This window comes from Carcharodon carcharias, chromosome 25 (genome assembly GCF_017639515.1).
Source record: "Carcharodon carcharias isolate sCarCar2 chromosome 25, sCarCar2.pri, whole genome shotgun sequence".
Taxonomy (NCBI): domain Eukaryota; kingdom Metazoa; phylum Chordata; class Chondrichthyes; order Lamniformes; family Lamnidae; genus Carcharodon; species Carcharodon carcharias.
The window spans coordinates 37,428,892-37,448,922 of NC_054491.1; the positions used below are offsets into that span (position 1 = coordinate 37,428,892).

Here is a 20,031-nt window from a genome sequence, read left to right on the forward strand (position 1 = left end):
CAACCTCCCTGCACCAAGATTCAACAAACAGGGGCAGGGAGTCAAAGTAACAGTCCTTGGAACTCAGTCACCATTTTCCAGTTACACCAGCAATACTCTGAACTACAACCTTCATCCAACTGCACTATTTCAACACCACTTAAGGAGCTGTATATAAATATGCCATTATTACCCCATAAGCAAATACTATCATCTCCAGTGGACAGTCCTGAGAAAATTACCCATTTCCCTATTCCATTAATATCCTAAAGGATTAACTTCACACAGATGCCCAATCTTTGCCTAGTAGTCAAACAAAAAAAGAATTTCATGGATAATCTCAAAGCCATAATTGTAATCTGACGTTGACTGTTTAACAAAGGTAGTGTTCTGTTCACATTCAGATTTTAACTGTGTACAATTGTTTAGCCATCAAGCCAACTGTTCAATAGATGGCTAACCCTGCAACTTCAGAAAGAAATCTATACATCCAAACAGTCAGACAGGTTACTGCAGTACTGCTGAGCAACCACCAGATGCAACTAATACATTTCCAAAGACTATCACAGACATCTAGAGGCAAAGTATCATCACTACACCTGCCTCATCTCTATTTAACTACTTCGGCCTTAATTTTTGAATGTGAGTCAAACACTTAACACATTAGAATTAAATTCCTTTACTATTTTAGGAGAACTATTAACCAGCATTAGATGAGAACAAAGGAATTCCACATGAACCTGTTTAAGTGTTTGCCGACTATTTCAATAGACTGGTTTCAAGGCTTTTGACATTAATATCCATTTCCTGAAAACAACCTAATTTCAGAATCAGAGAGGAATGCATTGAAATTTTCAGTTACAACTCTGCTCACATACTTCAAAACCATTTTTATTAACATCCTACTTATTTCAACCAAGAGGAAAGAACCAATCCCCTCTCTGCAGATCAATACCAAAAATGTACCATGTCAACATAAAAGCTGACCTGGCTAACTCAACATCAAGTCTCTAAGAGTATTGCCAGTCTAGTTATTGTCACACCGTTTGACGTGAGTGGCATGGGAACAAGTGTGACATGTGCTTTCACGACCTATAAATTGACTATGTTGCAAACACCAGAGTTCACATAAGTTGACTACCAAGGCCGGAAGAATACAAAAATCAAGAATGAAAGAGGATAAATATTGCACATTAAAGCAACTAAGAATGCAAAGTCTAGAAAAGTCTGCAAAAATCAGTTCCGTGATATGGCTGGTGGAAATTTGCCTTATGCATAAAAATGAAGTGGGAAGCTGGAACGTACACATCACAGCCAAAGAAGAGAGAAACTGCAAAATATGAAGATGGTGAAAAAGCATTAAAGACAGTTTAATGAAAAAAAAACTCAAATTCCAACATCAGAAGGCATTCCAACTTGCTTATTAAGGGTTAAATTATGAAGACGGCTTGTAAACGTGGTCCATATCACTTTGCGATCAGAAGATTGAAGGGTAATCTGATAGAGGTGTTTCTGTTTTATCAAATCCTCTTAACATGTTTCCAATACAGAGAAGCAATTTCTTCTGGTGGGAGAAACAACAAGGGGGCCCATTCTTAAAAATTAGAGCCAGTGCACTCAGGAGCAAAATCATGAATCACATATTTATACAACAGATAGTAGAAACTTGAAATTCTCTCACCCAAAAGGCTGTGGGTTCCAGGGACCAATTGGCACTTTCAAGACTGAGGTCAATAGATTTTTATCAGGCAAGAGTATAAGTGAAATTGAGCAAATGCAGATAAATGGGAGCTGAGGTATAGATGAGCCCCGATCTAACTGAATGGTGGAATGGGGCCAAAAGGTTGAACAACCTCCTTTTCCTCATGTTCCCAAGGCCAATTAGCCAGGGGTAAAAAAAAAAATAGCCTCTCCAGTACTGGGTAGTAAGGTCACTTCAAGGCAAGCTGTGTTATTTGTAAAAGTTTGCATTAAGGCGCAAGATTAGTCCCACCAACAGGGGGAAGACTCTTCACCAAATGCTGCTAAACTATAATGTAGAGAAGGTGGTATTGTTCAGGACAAAATCTACAAGGTGTCCTGGTAGCAAACAGATTCTTGTCACTGCCAACATGACTGGGAATACATAAGCTACAGCTTCTCGTAGTAGGAGGACGTTTAAGAAAAACCTGCAATGCTTTCAACACATGAAGCATCTACCAGCCGACTAACACCAAAACCTGGATGACATTGGATATTTGTACAAGGTGGATCAAAAGATGACAACGCTTGGCTGGAAAGCTGCATAGTTAGTTGCACCTGCTCTGCATACCTTCACATCATGATCTTCGAGTCAATAAACTGTTTTTTCTTCCTTCGAATACTATGTTTTTAATCTAGCCAATAGGTCCAGGAATTGTTCAGGGTATTAAGTGCTGGCAAAAATCTTTAGCTCAAAAAGTTGGCAGCCATCAACACCAAGTTAGAGCTGAAGATAAAATCTACTGGGAGCAACACAATTTAAAGACAGACTGGCGTTTGGCAAAACAAAGCTTAGGTTGTGGTTTCCACTGTGATCCACAAGATGGCGACCTCCATGCCTTCACAGCCAAATAGTGAAGATGGTGCCATCAATAAGGTTCTATATAGAGCTCATGGATTACAAAAAGTGTTCAGAGATCTTGCTGTTAGTGTGAATGCACTGGATCTGTCTAATGCAACAGCGGCATATGAAAATACCATGCCCACAGTAAAGAGTCAAGATGAAAGCCTAGAGGTTGAGGAGTCTGAAGACAACAATGGAATCCAACTAAAGATTAGTTAGGTTAGTGCATGACATGCAAAGGAGCATTTAGTATATGTGAAAGAATGCAGACATCTCTCTCCCTCTCACAGCCATTAAAAGAAATGGAAGCAACTAATTATTTGGATAAATTATCAGTGCTAATATGAAAAAAAGTTTTCATTCTAAAAAAAAGAAAAATTAATCTAAATAAAATGTACAAAAATTTAAAAAGTAATTCAATGATATTCAGTTTAATTTATACATTATTTCCACATTGCTGACAAAATTATAATGGTCCTCCATACACTGATTCAAGTGGGTAGAACTATACTAAATTAGGGGGTGTAGCAAATTATGAGGCAGAATAAAGGAAGACACAGGTTTAGCAGATGCAGATCAATGCCAAGAACTATTGATTCATTATTTTTGCGAGGGAAGAACCCAGAAAGGAAACATACTATATTAAGAGTGAGAGAGGAACTGGGAGGTCTATGGTTCAGATACAGAGCTCTTAAGTGCAGACCATAAAAAGACAAATAGGATTCTAGGCTTTGAACAGGGAAAAGTGAACCTGAAAGCAAGGAGGTGATATTGAATTACCACAAAACACTGATTTGGCTACAGTTGGAATAGTGTATACCCCTTTATGACCAGGATGTTAAATCAATGAAGATGACACCAGGAATAAGTGATGATAGTTATAAAGAAAGGGTCAAAAGACTGAACTTTTTTCCATTGGATGAAAGGATTGCTGAATGTGTAGCTTTTTTGGATTGGGACAACATTGAGCCAAGTTTGGCCACCTTGATGGCTTTGGTTGAATTTGAAGACCATATGAGGGTAATAGGGTTGCTTAGGGTAGGCTTATATTAGCAGCCAAGATAAAGACCAGGATCAATTTAACCCCATAAATTAGCTGGGATGAGCTGGGGAACAGACACTCCCTCCATGTGGACAGCTACCATGGCCCTTGTTTTCTCAGAAGCTGAATACTGGGCACTAGTATAGGCAGGAACTGCACGTATAAATCCCTGTTAAGCAACTGACCATCATGAAAATCATCACAGGGGCACAGAGAATACCACCAATAACCTGGTTCCTTGTCCTCTCATACATCTTGCCACTCTGTCTTGGAATAGAAGCAAAAATAATCCGAAAGCACTACCGGCACCAGCACTACCCATTAATGAGGATTTCTGGAACTTTTCTTGAGATGCCATGTTACATTCAGGAACACCTTCTGGGCTAGCAACCAAAATAGTCTCAGCTGAAGATAAGTGACAGAGGAAACCAGTGGGGTCAAGAATCTGGAACTGATCACAGACAACTACCTGTCTTCATCATGGCACATAAAACAATGGCCACTTCCAACTGCTATATAAGTGGATGGCAAAAGGACTGTAGAGAGGTTGAAAATCATTGAGCAGCTTTTGAACTGATTCTCGCTGAGATCCTTCCGGATGGAATAGCTTCTATTTGCTCCATGCTGCTTTTCAAGTTACCAAAGGGAAGAGTAAGAGAGGATCAAAGCTGTTACAGTGCATCTGAGAGGGGTTTATTCCCCAAATCATGAGGAATTTTGATAAGGTTAGTGGTGATTGATTCAACTGGTGGGGAAATTCTCCAAACCCATAGACTCAGGAAAAGTCTAAAACCCTCCCTCCCAGCTCACCAACTCCCCGACCCACCCCCCCACACACAATTCCTGGGATGAAGGGGTTATCCTATGAGGAGATGCTGGCCAGATTGGGCCTGCATCCATTGGAGTTTAGAACAATACCAGGTGATCTTATTGAAACATATAAGATCCTGAGGGGACTTGACAGGATGGATGCTGACAGGATGCTTCCCCTTGTAGGTGAGACAAAAACTAAGGGACACAGTTTAAAAATAAGAGGTCGCCCATGTAAGATGGAGATGAGGAGAAAGCTTTTCTCTCAGAGTTGTTAAAGTCTGTGGAGCTCTCCTCCTCAGAAAGCATTGGAGATTGGGTCACTGAATATTTTTAAGGCAGTTAGATAGATTCGTGAGTGACAAGGAAATCAAAGGTTATAGGGGGAAGATTAGAAAGAAGAACAACTTGGAAAGTACAGTTGAGGGCACAATCAGATCAGCCATGATCTTATCAAATGGCAGGGCAGACACAAGGGGCTGAATGGCCTACTCCTAATTTGTTTGTTCATATATTAGAAGTCAGTTAGACCATGGAGTGGTTTTACCACAAGTGGCTCATGAAATTGAACTTCATTTAATAAAGGAAATTGGATGAGGATTTGTAAAAGAATACAAAATGATGGAGGGTAAGTGCAGGAAAATTGAATTCAAACATAGGCAGTATCAGCTGAAAGGTCAAATCTGGCACAGTGCAAAGGACCAGATGTTGTTGCTGTTCCATAGAGAAGAGGGGGGGGCGGTGGTGCTGTGCCTGCAATTCGATAAACCAGCTCCTGGGTTTCAAAATGTCACTGTGAGTATTGGAAGCCGGACATTTATAAAGCAAAAGACACTGAAGAAAGACTAAGAAAGGCCCTTGGCTCTATTTTAGCCAGACCCTTCAACTCATTGTGTAGGGATCATCTGATTTCCAGATAGTATTCCCATGCTTTCTTTTGCTGGAGAGGGAACAGCACCGTACTCCAGCTCAGTCTGTACACCACAGCCTGACAGCCCACCGAGGCACACCCACAGCAAGTCTTCCAGGCTCCTCGGACAAAGGGAAGATCATTCAAGTGGCCTCCAGGCTGGACAACAAATACCACAACTAACCAGTGATGTACAAGATTCCAAGCCGTACAACTATCAGGGATTCAACAAACTTAAAACACGGATCAATCTAAAAATTCATAAAATTTACACTGATTTTTTTTTCTTTTGAAAACAGAAAACCAATCGAAATGCCCGTGGTCATTAGTGTAAATTAGTCTTTGATTTGGTACCTTGTGCATCAAACGTTATTGCATGATTATATACAATCTTTTACCACACTGTTCTCTGCTTGCTGCTAGGGCAAGAGTATAAAGAGGCAAGGCACACATGAAACATGAAATCTCTGATCTGTACAAAAGCTGTTATTACACAGAGATGGAACCTTCCCTGAAGTTTGATTTTCCTATTAGGACGTTTATGAGGGTAGGGTTCCCATTCCTGCATTCCTCCTGAGCAGCCCTTATTAAATCATCCATTTGATCTTCATTCTCTCGGTTCAGTAAAAAGCCTTTACCACCATATCCCTCAGCAACTGTATGGTAATCTGTGGAGAAAGGACATATAAAAGGTCATTGTTCTTCCATGTCCTCATGATACCTGCAGTAACTGGAGTAAAGGCAGCCTCTACAATGCGGCCTTCAGCTCCCTGGCAATGTATGGCAAGAGGCCTGGGCCTTACACTCTCCAAAATTCCCTCACCCTATGAGTGGGGATCTTGAAACCACTGGGAGGTTCACAGGGGCCATGTAACCAACTCCAATCTGAGCCATTAGTGCCCATTCCTTCATGGTTTTCTTCCCTTTACTTTGAAGATTAACAGTCATGCTTAAGCAGAAGTAAAAGTTGGTAATTTCCAACTTAACAGGACACAATGGAGTGATCGAACGACACAGAACGATCATTCTCAATAGCCCTCGTCTTCCCATGGTTCAGCTTGCAAACCTATTGTATGATCTGGAAGAGTTCAGGTTCTGTTCCTGAGCTGCGCTGAATTAGCAGATCCACCACAGGGACAGTGTAGGGCAGCTAGAACTGGCCTCAATTCCACAGGCTTAAAATACAGGCCAGATTCCTACTGCTGTATCTGTCCACTCTCTCCTGCTTGGGTGAGCAAGTGTATGTTGGACAAAGCAAAGAGAAGAAAGCCAAGTTACAATGCCCTCCAGAGTAGAACAGCCTGCCGACTGTCTAAACTCACACATGGGGGATAGGCATTTGTGTGAGACCCAAGCGAGTGGTCATTATCTATGGAACTGGATCCCAGTAACAGTGAGTGCAGAGGGGTAAGTAAAAAGGCACGGGCAAGTTTATAATCTCAGCCAGTTGCACCAGCGCATCGGCTTTATTGTCTTAGTAAAACTGGCTCACTCAGCAATTAGACAGCTGCAAACTATTAAATACAAACTTGCTTTTCACATGCAGTTATACATAGAAATGACTCAAACTCTGTCTCTCTTCCATTCCCCTGCCCGCTATCGAAACAGCAAAGGGGGCAGGGCAAGCTCATCAAGACAGAAAATGTATATTTCTCAGTTCTGTATTAGTACAGTTGAACACCCAGCCATGTACCTGTGTATGCCAGGCCACAGGCCACGTTGCTGCCTAGCAACGGAACTTGCTCTCGAGAAATCTGGCTCCAGCCGGCATCATTGCCAACTAAGGCAATTACAGGAGTCTGAAAGAACAGCAATTAATAATGAATGAGAAAAATAATTGTAAATGCACATACACATCATACACACACTCGTGCGTGCAAAGCAAACAACACTTTCAGACTGGATTTAAAAATGTTAACTAATTGTTCGGTGGAGGGAAGGGTTGCTGAACGAGTGAGGGAACTGATTAACAACAGTATCAGTATTAAATAAAATCTGAATTATAAAGCTAGGATCAGTATGAAATTACAAGAATTGTCATAAAAATCCATCTAGTTCACTAACTAGAGATATCAGAACTAGAGATATAAATAAGTTCCTTTATTTCTTAACAACATTAGTAAATTAAAGTACACTCTACACTGGCTGCTCTATACCCACAACTCCACACAGGGCGAGTTCATGATCTTAGCCACACACTCGTTTGAAGGCACAGAACAGAAGGGTCTGAAGTATTCAACCAGGCAGAGGCACAGTAACAACTTGCATTTATACAGTAGGAAAATGATCCAAGGCACTTCAGAGGAATGTCAGAAAAAAGAAAACAAGCCCAAGAATGAAGCATTAGACCTAATCCTCACCAGGACTCGTCTCAGTGGGTCACTAGTGGGAGCAGAATGGACTGCTACTCATTAAACTGGAGATAAGATGAGGCACAGGAAACCTGAGCACAGACTATTCCCACTAGAAAAGCATTGGTGGAAAGAGGTAGCTTACAAAATGCCAGCACTGGGTTTGAATATCCCAATTACTGTCAAATGAAGTTATCATCTCCCTGCTGCAGTGTGCACTTGCTATAATACTAAGAAGAAATTATTGAAGTGGTGACAAACGCCCATTTAATATCACGTACCTTGTGACGTTTGAAAGTGTCAAACTCGGCGATGCTGTAGCCAAGGGAACCATCTCCATAAACAATCCAAACCTAGACACAAAAATAAAACACACAGGCTCGATATCTGCAAAACAGCACAATGATCTTCAAGGTTCAGTAAAAACAAACATGCTCATTTAAAAAAAATGGGTCTGTATTTTTAAATTCATGACCAGTTCTGGGAATACAACCATCTTCCGCTTGAGGTACTCAGTGTAGGTACCCAGGAATTTCAAGCCAAGAACAAGGGGTCAGATGTACAGCAAGGTTTTCTATATCCCACCAATGCCCCAGAATTGCTCGTGCAGCCATGTCACTGTCAATGCCACGTGTTAGATTTCTTTTCCCCTCAGCCTTCAGCTCCAAACAATTTGGTACTGCAAATTGCTGGAATTGCAAGCTGCTAAAGGCAAGATAAGGGCAACAAGACATCTGTATTTTTGCTGAGCACCAGGACCAACAGACTATCTTTAGCAACTGAAGGAAATAGGATGAATTTGAGTTAAAACAGGGTCAGAAGGATAAATAAATAGTGAAAGAAAGATTAGATACAAGTGAGGTAACAGCAAAGGAAATATAAGAAAAGCTAAAAACAAAGAAACCCCTTGGCAAATGACTACCTGCAAGGCCCCACCATTTACTTTCTGGGCTGAAGAAGGTTGTATTACATCAGGACTAAAAACCACCTCATTAACAGGATCCTTACACTGTGATGTAGCACCCCTGATTTTCTGCAAGTTTAATTTATAATTATGACACACATGCAGCAACTTTTTGAAAATCATAGGGAGGTTACAGGCGAGCTCCTGTTGAGTGGCACAAATCCTCCAGTAACTTGTAGCAACTCGTAACTCACACCACAATTCTTCCCCGCCACAATTCTTCCCCGCCATCAATTACCAGATATTTTTTAAGCACTAATAACACCATGTGCTGTGAATTTGCCATTAGTTTCCCTGAAAACTCTGGACCAATGTCTCTTAATTCTGACCTTGAGAAATTGTACCTCTACTTGTACTACAGTTGTCAATTCCAGTAATCCTTCTACTGAATGAATTTACCAACTTGAAAGCAGTTCAATCCGAAGGATTCAGGCCCACTAGCTACTGGGTTAAGTCTGGCCCAATCTCATCACAAGACAACGGCACAGAACTAGGGCTTTGCAACAGATAATTTGCTGGGACACATACTTCATGCCTCTGCTGAAATCTCAACAGTCGGGGCTGGATTCGAACCCATATCCCAGAGGTGAAAGGCCAGAAGCAGAGACGCAGCATTAACATGGCACCAATGAATCAAGACTTTGGCAGGCTGGATTTCTCTCAAATCAACTAAAAATTTTAATCAGGCATTTAAATAATTTAAACTCCCTCTTTCTTTTTGAAGGTGTGTGTTCTGCACACATCCAAAGGCCAGAGCAGCCCAGCTTTGTGCACATAGCTCCTGTGAGGAAGCAAGGTGAATACACTGACCTGTGACTCTGGTCTGCAGAGCTTGGCTCCAAGTGCAAACCCACCACCCACTCCGAGTGTCCCAAAAGCTCCTGGAAACAGAAAGACCGTTGAGGTGAACAATCTATTAGAAATGCAGAGCCTGCTTAAAAACAGATGATAAAACACTAAATTGAGGAAGTGTTAAATCAGTGCAGACTGGGTACAAAAACAGAAAATGCTGGAAAAACTCAGCAGGGCTAACAGCATCTGTGGAGAGAAAAAAAAGAGTTAACGTTTTGAGTCCTTATGACTCTTCTTCAGTTCTGTGCCATTGTCTTGTGATGAGATTGGGCCAGACTTAACCCAGTAGCTAGTGAGCCTGAATCCATCGGACTGAACTGCTTTCAGGTTGGTAAATTCATTCAGTAGAAGGATTACTGGAACTGACAACTGTAGTACAAGTAGAGGTACAATTTCTCAAGGTCAGAATTAAGAGACATTGGTCCAGAGTTTTCAGGGAAACTAATGGCAAATTCACAGCACATGGTGTTATTAGTGCTTAAAAAAAATCTGGTAATTGATGGCGGGGAAGAATTGTGCTGTGAGTTACGAGTTGCTACAAATTACTGGAGGATTTGTGCCACTCAACAGGAGCTCGCCTGTAACCTCCCTGTGATTTTCAAAAAGTTGCTGCATGTGTGTCATAATTACAAATTAAACTTGCAGAAAATCAGGGGTGCTACATCACAGTGTAAGGATCCTGTTAATGAGGTGGTTTTTAGTCCTGAAGCAATACAATCTTCTTCAGCCCAGAAAGTAAATGGTGGGGCCTCACGCTTGCAGGTAGTCATTTGCCAAGGGGTTTCTTTGATTTTAGCTTTTCTTATATTTCCTTTGCTGTTCTCTCACTCATATCTAATCTTTCTTTACTCTATTTATTTATCCTTCTGACCCTGATTTGACTCAAATTCACCCTATTTCCTTCAGTTGCTAAAGATAGTCTGCTGGTCCTGGTGCTCTTATCTTGCCTTTAGCAGCTTGCAATTCCAGCAATTTGCAGCACAAAATTGCTTGGAGCTGAACACCGAGGGGAAAAGAAATCTAACACGTGGCATTGACTGTGACATGGCTGCACGAGCAATTCTGGGGCTTTGAAGAAAAGTCTTAAGGACTTGAAACGTTAACACTGTTTTTTTCTCTTCACAGATGCTGTTAGACCTGCCTAATTTTTCCAGCATTTTCTGTTTTTGTTTTAGATTTCCAGCATCCGCAATGTTTTAATTTATTACAGACTGGGTAACTGCGGGGGGGTGTGGGGGGCAGTGGTGTGGCAATTCGGCCCAGTTGCTCTTCTAGGTCAGACGATTATGGGTTCGAACCTCACCGGGAGTTGGATTAACATAGGGCAACACTCCAGTGCAGCACTGAAACGCTGTCAGGGTCTCCTAGATCCCGCCTGCTTGCCTGTTTCTGTAGATGTTAATGCAATGGGAATAAGATAGGTTAGTGTTCATGAAGGTTTAGGTCAAATGGACCAAATGCCTTTGCCACTGCATTTCTACATAGCAGCTTAAATGTGACAGCCTTCCAACTCTGCACCATCCTGCTCCCCATCCACTGCTGTTGGCATAATCTTACACTTGAGATCTTCCTATTTCAAAGCAAAAGTTGTTTTAAATTAAATAACCTCAAGCAGATTAATTTTTTGATAATCATCACCTTGAACCTAGCAGGGCCGTGTCTACACTAGCTGTGCCTTCCTGCCCCACCTGCCATACACAGATCAAGCCTGCTAACTCCTTTCATTTAACAGCATTACCTGTTACTGACTGTACATCCACTGATGTTAACCATGCCCTCTCCTCTCAGCCTGATCAGATATATTAGGGTTCATAATTTGATATGGACACCAAAAAATTGATGTTAAGGTTAAAGAACAATGCTTTAATCTTTCTCCTCAGTCAACAGGTTACAGCTTCAAGCTCCACTAGAGTCTGGAGCACTTAATATAGGCAGAAACTTAAGTGCACTGTCAAGGGAGTACTGCATTGTCCCAAAATTGATTTTCAGACAAGACATTAAACCGCGTATCATCAGCCTGCGTGTGAAAGATCCTTGGTACTATTTGAAGGGCAGAATGATATCTTGGTATCCCGGCCAATATTTCTATTTCAACCAACACTGCCAAAAGCAGGTAATCTTGTCACTCGGTCCTGCTGTGTATGGGACTTTACTGTATCCAAATTGACTTCTGCATTTGCCCAACAACAGGGACTGTAAGAGTAACTCATTGGTTGCAAAGCATTTGGAGATGTTCTGAGGATCACAGAAGACAGAGGGTAGCAGTGGAAGGGTGCTTTTCTGAATGGAGAGCTGTGACTAGTGGAGTTCCGCAGGGATCAGAGCTGGGACCTTTGCTGTTTGTAGTATACGTAAATGATTTGGAGGAAAATGTAACTGGGCTAATTAGTAAGTTTGCAGACGACACTAAGGTTGGAGGAGTTGCAGATAGTGAAGAGGATTGTCAAAAGATACAACAGGATATAGATCGGTTGGAGATTTGGGCGGAGAAATGGCAGATGGAGTTTAATCCAGACAAATGCGAGGTAATGCATTTTGGAATGTCTAATACAGGAAGGAATTATGTAGTAAATGGCAGAACCCTTAACTGCATCAATGGGCAGCGGGATCTGGGTGTACAGGTCCACAGGTCACTGAACGTGGCAACGCAGGTGGGTAAGGTAGTCAGGAAGGCATTATGGCATGCTTGCTTTCATTGGCAGGGGTATTGAGTATAAAAGCTGGGAAGTCATGTTGCAGCTGTATAGAACCTTAGTTAGGCCACACTTGGAATACTGCGTGCAATTCTGGTTGCCACATTATCAGAAGGATATAGAGGCATTGGAGAGGGTGCAGAGGAGGTTTACCAGAATGCTGCCTGGTCTGGAGGTTATTAGCTATGAGGAGAGGTTGGAGAAACTCGGATTGTTCTCACTAGAGCAACGGAGATTGAGGGGCGACTTGATAGAAGTTTACAAAATTATGAGTGCCATGGACAGAGTAGATAGTCAGAAGATTTTTCCCAGGGTGGAAGAGTCAATTACTAGGGGACACAGATTTAAGGTGTGAGGAGAAAACTATAGAGGAGATGTGAGGGGCAAGTTTTTTACGCAGAAGGTAGTAAGTGTCTGGAATTCGCTGCCAGAGGAGGTGGTGGAAGCAGGTACGATAGTGGTGTTTAAGAGGCAGCTTAACAAATACATGAATAGGATGGGAATAGAGGGATACAGTCCCCGGAAGTGCAAAATGTTTTAGTTGACGGGCAATATGATTGGCACAGGCTTGGAGGGCCAAAGGGCCTGTTCCGGTGCTGTACTTTTCTTTGTTCTTTGTTATGGTGCTATATTCTAGAATTCATTGCAAATTTGACATTTCATAAGTTCGAACACTGAAACTTGATCTTTAAGTAAATATTCTTTTCCCTCCGCACCCCTCTTCTAGAGGTGCTAACTCGCTAGTACTCCATCCAAGTAAAACGTCTCTAAGTTTAGGTGGTGGTTGTTAACTGGTTATTTAACGACAGAAAGGAAATCACAGCTGAACTCTAGCCAACTCTTACCAAAGTCCATTTTCCAACAGGGGACCCTGGTCGATCCCCCCCACTCCCCTTTGTAACCCAGAGGCTCCTTCAACAATTCTGTTTGTACTGACCAGGATCGAGCCATCGGAGGGGCCCTCGGGGTTTCAAGATATAGGCAGCACTGCCCACAAAGTCACCCCCATCCGTCACTATTATGCTGTCTTCCTCCAACAAATGCTCAACGTGATGCAGAACCTTCAGTGGATTCAGGTGTTTCGCCACTTCCTCCTCTGCCTTTTCACTGAAAGATGAAAAATGAATATCCCATTTCAGAAACGCAGTTCCCTAGAGTAAACCAGGACAAGATTCAGAGTGAATTGAGAGCAGGTGATACTCATTGAAGCCTGTAAGAGCTGGGTTTTGCTCCAGTAGCTGGTTAACTTCTGAACAAGAAGAGGATCCAGAAGGAAAGAATGGAAATTGGTATTTGTTCTGAACTATAGTTTAACAATAAAACAATTGTGATTCACAGAATGTCTTCTGCTGCCTGATCCTTCAAATGGATATCCACCTGTTAAATAACTATGCCTTCTCAGCACCTCCCACCAGCTCAATTTGCACCTCATCTGACCCATCCCAACTCTAAAACCCTGAAATATTGTCCATCATGACTCAGTTGGTAGCACCCTCATCTCAGCATTTTTTTTGAAAAAACATTTATGGGATGTGGGTGCCACTGGCAAGACCAGCATCTGTTGCCCATCCCTATTTGCCCTCGAGAAGGAGGTAGTAGTCAACTTCTTGAACCGCTGCAGTCCACATGGTGTAGCTATGCAGTACCATTAGGAAAGGAGTTCCATTATTTCTGACCCAGTGAGTTCAGGTACGGTTCAAGTCCAACCTAAGAACATAATCTAGGCTGATGTTATTGATCAGGACTGAGGGAGTGCCACATTGTCAGTTGTGCCATCTTTTAGGTGGATTATTTTAAATGACACCCTATCTGGATGGACACTAACCAAAGCGCAGGACTTTTTCCTGAGTATCCTGGCCAATAATCCTCTCTCAACTACCACTGCAAGAAACAAAGTGCCTGGTAAGTCATCGCATTTACCATCTGTGGAATCTTACTGCATTTTTCTACATAACAGTGATTATAATTCAAAAATAAAACTTACATGAGTCACACTGAAATGCCTGAGGATATGATATGATAAGGTGATTCATAAACATGAGAACTTATGAAAACACCATCATTTCTAGGAACAGGGAAAGACTGTTAGAGCCCATTTTTGATCAATCTCAGCCTCACCAACACATCACCCCGGCACTTTACAGAAAAGCAAGTATTTTGTTGAACCATTTGTACCATTTGCTTTATGACCATCCCTGGTAACTTGGTAAAGTTTATTTCCCCCCCCCATCCCCCCCCCCCCCCCCCCCCCCCCCCCCCCCCGGCATGAAAATATTTCTCAACTTCCCTTCCTAAGGGCAAGCTTCCTAATATTTAACTCACACCTCCTGTTGTTTTAACCTTCCACCCTACTTGGTACTGTACTCCATTATTGCAATGTTTATTTACACCTCTAAATTTAATGCCAGCATATAAGTCTCCAACAATGAAACTCAGCAGCAACAGCTCAAATTCTTTTCTCATTAGCTTGGGCTGCTCCCTCTTAAAGGCATCGATCCTTTGATTGTTACTTTTTCTCCAGCATCCACTAACTTGATCAAAGGGTACTACTTGTGTGTGAACCTCGACAGCAATTATTAACCTATTTGACCTTTGGGGCATCCCAGTACCATCCTGTGGTCACCTAACACGAGTGCTCATGCAATTTGCTGCAGGGCTCCACAGCCAGTACTTGGGATTGGGATCCTCAGCTGATTCTTCTCTCAGACACCAGCTGACCAGTCCAACTACAACATGCTTCCTATCTCCAACATGGGAGATCAGCTAACCTTGCACAGACATAGACACAGGAGCGGGCCATTGAGCTCCTCGGGGCTCTTCCGCTATTCAATTAGATCATGGCTGATCTGCACCTCAGCTCAGCTCAACAGTCTGGATCCCTTTCACTAAGAAATATCTAACTTCCTCAGTTTGAAAGTTCCAAATGCCCTGGCATCAACATCAACAGCCTTTTAAGGGGAGAGAGTTACAAATTTCTAGTACCCACTGTATGAAAAACAATTTTCTGATTGCATTACTGAATGGCCTAGCTCTAATTTTAAAATGTGTCCCTTGTTCTCAATTCCGCCCCCACCCTGCCACCAGAGAAAATATTAACTTTGCATTTATCCTGTGAACACCTTTTAATATTTTAAATACCTCGATAAGATCACCCCTCAATTTCCTATACTCAAAAGGATACAAGCCAAATCTCTACAATGTGTCCTCCACTTAATCACAGAGATCAAAGCTGGGCTATTTGGTTTAGCTATTGACTGGATAAATAACAGCTTTCAGAGGATCTTTCATTAAAATCTTAGTAAAGAGCCATATGGCAAATGAGTAATATACCAACAACATTTTTAAGTATGAGGGCGTCTTCCCCCAGTGGTTCAAAAGGCAAATACACAGAATTTACAATGGAAACTGGCCATTTCTCTCAACGATTCTGTCAGCACTTACTCTCAACCAGAGTAAGTAGTCCCAATCACATTTTCTGGAATGCCAACAGAACCAACAGCAACACAAGGAAAAACTTTTTTTTTAAAAAAAAATCACTGCGAATGGTTGGGATCTGTAATGCATTACTCACAGGTGACACGAAAATTGGGGGTTTCATAAATAGTGAGGAGGAAAGCCTTAGATTACAGAGCAATATAGATGGGCTGGCAAGATGGGCAGAGCAAGGGCAAATGGAATTTAATCCCGAGAAGTGTGAGGAAATGCATTTTGGGAGCACTAACACGGCAAAGGAATACACAATGAATAGTAGGACCCTGGGGAATACAGAGGATCAGAGGGACCTTGGTGTACATGTCCATAGATCCCTGAAGGCAGCAGCACAGGCAGATAAGATGGTTAAGAAGGCACCTTTATTAGCCAAGGTATAGAATATAAGAGCAGGGAGGTTATGTTGGAGCTGTATAAAACACTATTTAGGCCACAGCTGGAGTACTGTGTGCAGTTCTGGTCACCACACTATAGGAAGAATGTGATTGCACTGGAGAGGATGCAGAGGAGATTCACCATGATGTTGCCTGGGCTGGAGTGTTTCAGCTATGAAGAGAGACTGGATAGGCTAGGGTTGTTTTCCTTACAGCAGAGAAGGCTGAGGGAAGACCTGATAGAGGTATACAAAATTATGAGGGGCTTAGATTGGAAGAAACTTTTTCCCCTTAGCAGAGGTGTCAATAGCCAGAGGGCATAAATTTAAGGTAAGGGGCAAGAGGTTTAGAGGGGATTTGAGGATTTTTTTTTTCACCCAGAGGGTGGCTGGAATCTGGAACACACTGCCTGAGGGGGTGGTAGAGACAGGAGCCCTCCCAACATTTAGGTATTTGGATGAGCACTTGAAACGCCAAACAGCATACAGGCCAAGTGCTAGAAAATGGGATTAGAATAGATAGGTGCTTGATGGCCAGCACAGACATGATGGGCCAAAGGGCCTGTTTCTGTGCTGTATGACTCTATATGAACATACGAATGAGGAGGAGAAGGCCAGTCAGCCCCTCAAGCCTGCTCCACCATTCAATAAGATCATGGCTGATCTGACCTTAAACCCATTTCCCTGCCTACACTCGATAATCTTTTACCCCCTTGCTTATCAAGAATCTATCTACCTCTGCCTTAAAGATATTCAAGGAGTCTGCCTCAACCACCTTTTGAGGAAGGAAATTCCAAAGTGTCTCAGCCCCTTGGGAGAAAAAAAAATCCTCATCGCTGTCCTAAATGGGCAAGCCCTTATTTTGAAAAAGTGCCTACTACTACTACTACTACTACTACCTCCTGAGTGCGTCATGGAGGCAGATTCAATTGTAGTTTTCAAAAGGGAATTAAATGAGCACCTGAGCAGGAAAAAATTGAAGGGCCACAGGAAAAGGGCTGGAGAGTGGGAGTAGCTGATTTGCTCTTCCAAAAATCTAGCATGAACACAATGGGCAGAATGGCCTCTTTCTGACTTGCTGAATGCAACATCGCTTCATTCACTTATTCCAGTTAAATATTCTCAGTTTCTGCCTCAACCACTTACTCTGAATTTCCTCACAACTCAGAAGATTATCTTGTTTGATGATAATCGCTTACATTTAATATATTACCTTTCATTCAAAGTAGCTCAAATTGCTGGAGATCGTTAGCCCCTTCTACCCTTCATGTTGCCCTGTAATATGCACTGTTTTAATAAAAGGAAACACCATTTTATTCTAGGTTTATAGTGCTCAAGTTCCTTTTTCTTTTTATATTCCTACCTGTTAGTCTTCTCCTTTTTAACATCTCCCTCCTTCAGACATCGGGTCCAATCACTGGGAGCCTGGTAACCCTTTAGCCCCTCTGCCAATTGAACTAAAAAGGAACCAGGGTCACCTAAGAGGAACAAAGACACAATATTCAGATATATTGCATGCGGAATTACAATTAAACAAATCAGATATCATAATGTTTCAGAAAACAGTGATGGGATAGTCCCAATCTAGATGAACATCTTTGCAAAATGCTGCAATGTTGCCAGGTGTCAACCAATTACCCCTTCATTCAATGGAAACCAAGAATTTCCCATTCCTGGTTGGCATTTGGGCAGTGAATTCTCTTTTTAAATAAAAGATGTGACACAAACGTATACAACCCAGGTGCAATCAAGCAACAGGCATCACTGAGAGAACATTAATATTGGTTGTGAAGTACCAGGACACTAATCACAGAGTGCAGAAGAGGCCCTTCAGCCCATCTGCACCAACACATGAGAAACACCTGACCTATCTACCTAATCCCAATTACCAGCACCTGGTCCATAGCCTTGAATGTTATGACGTGCCAAGCTCATCCATGTACTTTTTAAAGGATGTGAGGTAACCCATCTCCACCACCCTCCCAGGCAGCGCATTCCAGACCGTCAACACCCTCTGGGTAAAAAACCTTTTCCTCACATCCCCCCCTAAACCTCCTGCCCCTCACCTTGAACTTATGTCCCCTCGTAACTGACCCTTCAACTAAGGGGAGCCACTGCTCCCTATCCACCCTGTCCATGCCTCTCAATCTTGTACACCTCGATCAGGTCGCCCCTCAGTTTTCTCTGCTCCAAAGAAAACAACCCAAGTCTATCCAACCTCTCTTCATAAGTTAAATGTTTCATCCCAGACAACCTCCTGGTGAATCTCCTCTGCACCACCTCCAGTGCAATCACATCCTTCCTATGATGTGGCAACCAGAACTGCACACAGTACTCCAGCTGTGGCCTCCCCAAACTTCTATACAACTCCAACATGACCTCCCTACTTTTGTAATCTATGCCTCGATTGATAAGGACAAGTGTCCCATATGCCTTTTTCACCATCCCACTAACATGCCCCTCTGCCTTCAGAGATCTATGGACACACACACCAAGGTCCCTTTGTTCCTCAGAACTTCCTAGTGTCATGCCGTTCATTGAATACTTCCTTCTCAAATTACTCCTTCCAAAGTGTATCACCTCACAATTTTCAGGGTTAAATTCCATCGGCCACTTATCTGCCCATTTGACCATCCCGTCTATATCTTCCTGTAGCTGAAGACACTCAACTTCACTGTTAACCACCCGGCCAATCTTTGTGTCATCCGCAAACTTACTAATCCTACCGCTCACCCCCCCACACACAGTCATCTATGTCATTTATATAAATGACGAATAATAGGGGACCGAGCACAGATCCCTGTGGTACACCACTGGACATTGGCTTCCAGTCACTAAAGCATCCTTCTGTCATCACCCTCTATCTCCTACAACTAAGCCAATTTTGAATCCACCTTATCAAATTACCCTATATCCCATGTGCATTTGCCTTCTTTATAAGTCCCCCATGTGGGACCTTGTCAAAGGTTTTGCTGAAATCCATATAAACTACATCAACTGCACTCCCCTCATCTACACATCTGGTCACTTAAGATCTTCCTTCCTCCATTCAGCCTCTGGTATAGGGTCCATGCACAAACCTCCTTGTAGCTTGTTTGAGGGTTGGGGCTTAAGAGAAGGATTTGACTAAGCAGTCCTTCTGCCTTCTGAATGGCTTTTTGGGGGGGGGGGGTTGGACTTGAAGCTGGCCTCCTGCTTACATCCAAACTATATCTTACATTAGCCTACCCAGTCTAATGTTCCCTTATTCCTCAATGTTCCCTTCTCTTCCCCAAACCATCACCCTGCCTGAAGGTGCTGATTGCTAAGTGCTTAGCAACCCATCTGTATCTTTCCCAAATGGGAACTCTTCACATGTGAATATCGGGAAGGAATTCAGTAAGAATGGGTGACCGCTTTGCAGAACACCTTCGGTCTGTCCGCAAGCATGACCCAGACTTCCCTGTCGCTTGCCATTTCAACACACCACCCTGCTCTCATGCCCACATGTCCGTCCTTGGCCTGCTGCAATGTTCCAGTGAAGCTCAACGCAAACTGGAGGAACGGCACCTCATCTTCCGATTAGGAGCTTTACAGTCTTCCGGACTGAATATTGAGTTCAACAATTTTAGATCATGAACTCTCTCCTCCATCCTCACCCCCCTGTTGATCCCCTTTTTTCTAATAATTATTATACATATTTTTATATGTACATTTTTTTTCTTTTCCCACCTATTTCTATTATTATTATTTTAAAAATTTATTTCCATCCATTATTTTATCTCCATCTTTTAGCCTATTTCGATCCCTTCCCCCCAACCCACCCCCACTAGGGCTCTCTGTCACTTGCTCATCCTGCTTTCCACCCTTAATGTCCCCATTAGCACATCATTTAGCTAATATCACCACTGTCAACACCCCTTTGTCCTTTTGTCTGTGACATCTTTGGCAATCTCTCCTTTGCCTCCACCTATCACTGGCCATCTATCCAGCTCCACCTGTTCC

General features: G+C 42.5%; 1 protein-coding gene across 2 annotated transcripts in view; it reads right to left on the bottom strand.

The window, feature by feature from the left end:
• Positions 1-4,446: 4,446 nt before the first annotated feature.
• ilvbl (ilvB (bacterial acetolactate synthase)-like) overlaps positions 4,447-20,031 on the bottom strand; it is a 41,612-nt gene continuing 26,027 nt past the window's right edge. For both annotated transcript variants that reach the window (XM_041174571.1, XM_041174570.1), the window contains 6 exons: positions 17,411-17,525; positions 13,123-13,292; positions 9,451-9,521; positions 7,958-8,029; positions 7,019-7,124; positions 4,447-5,993 (listed from right to left, as the gene is read on the bottom strand). In XM_041174571.1, coding sequence (XP_041030505.1) covers positions 5,815-5,993; positions 7,019-7,124; positions 7,958-8,029; positions 9,451-9,521; positions 13,123-13,292; positions 17,411-17,525 — 713 coding nt within the window. In that variant the 3' untranslated portion in view covers positions 4,447-5,814. The remainder of the gene's footprint in view (positions 5,994-7,018; positions 7,125-7,957; positions 8,030-9,450; positions 9,522-13,122; positions 13,293-17,410; positions 17,526-20,031) is intronic.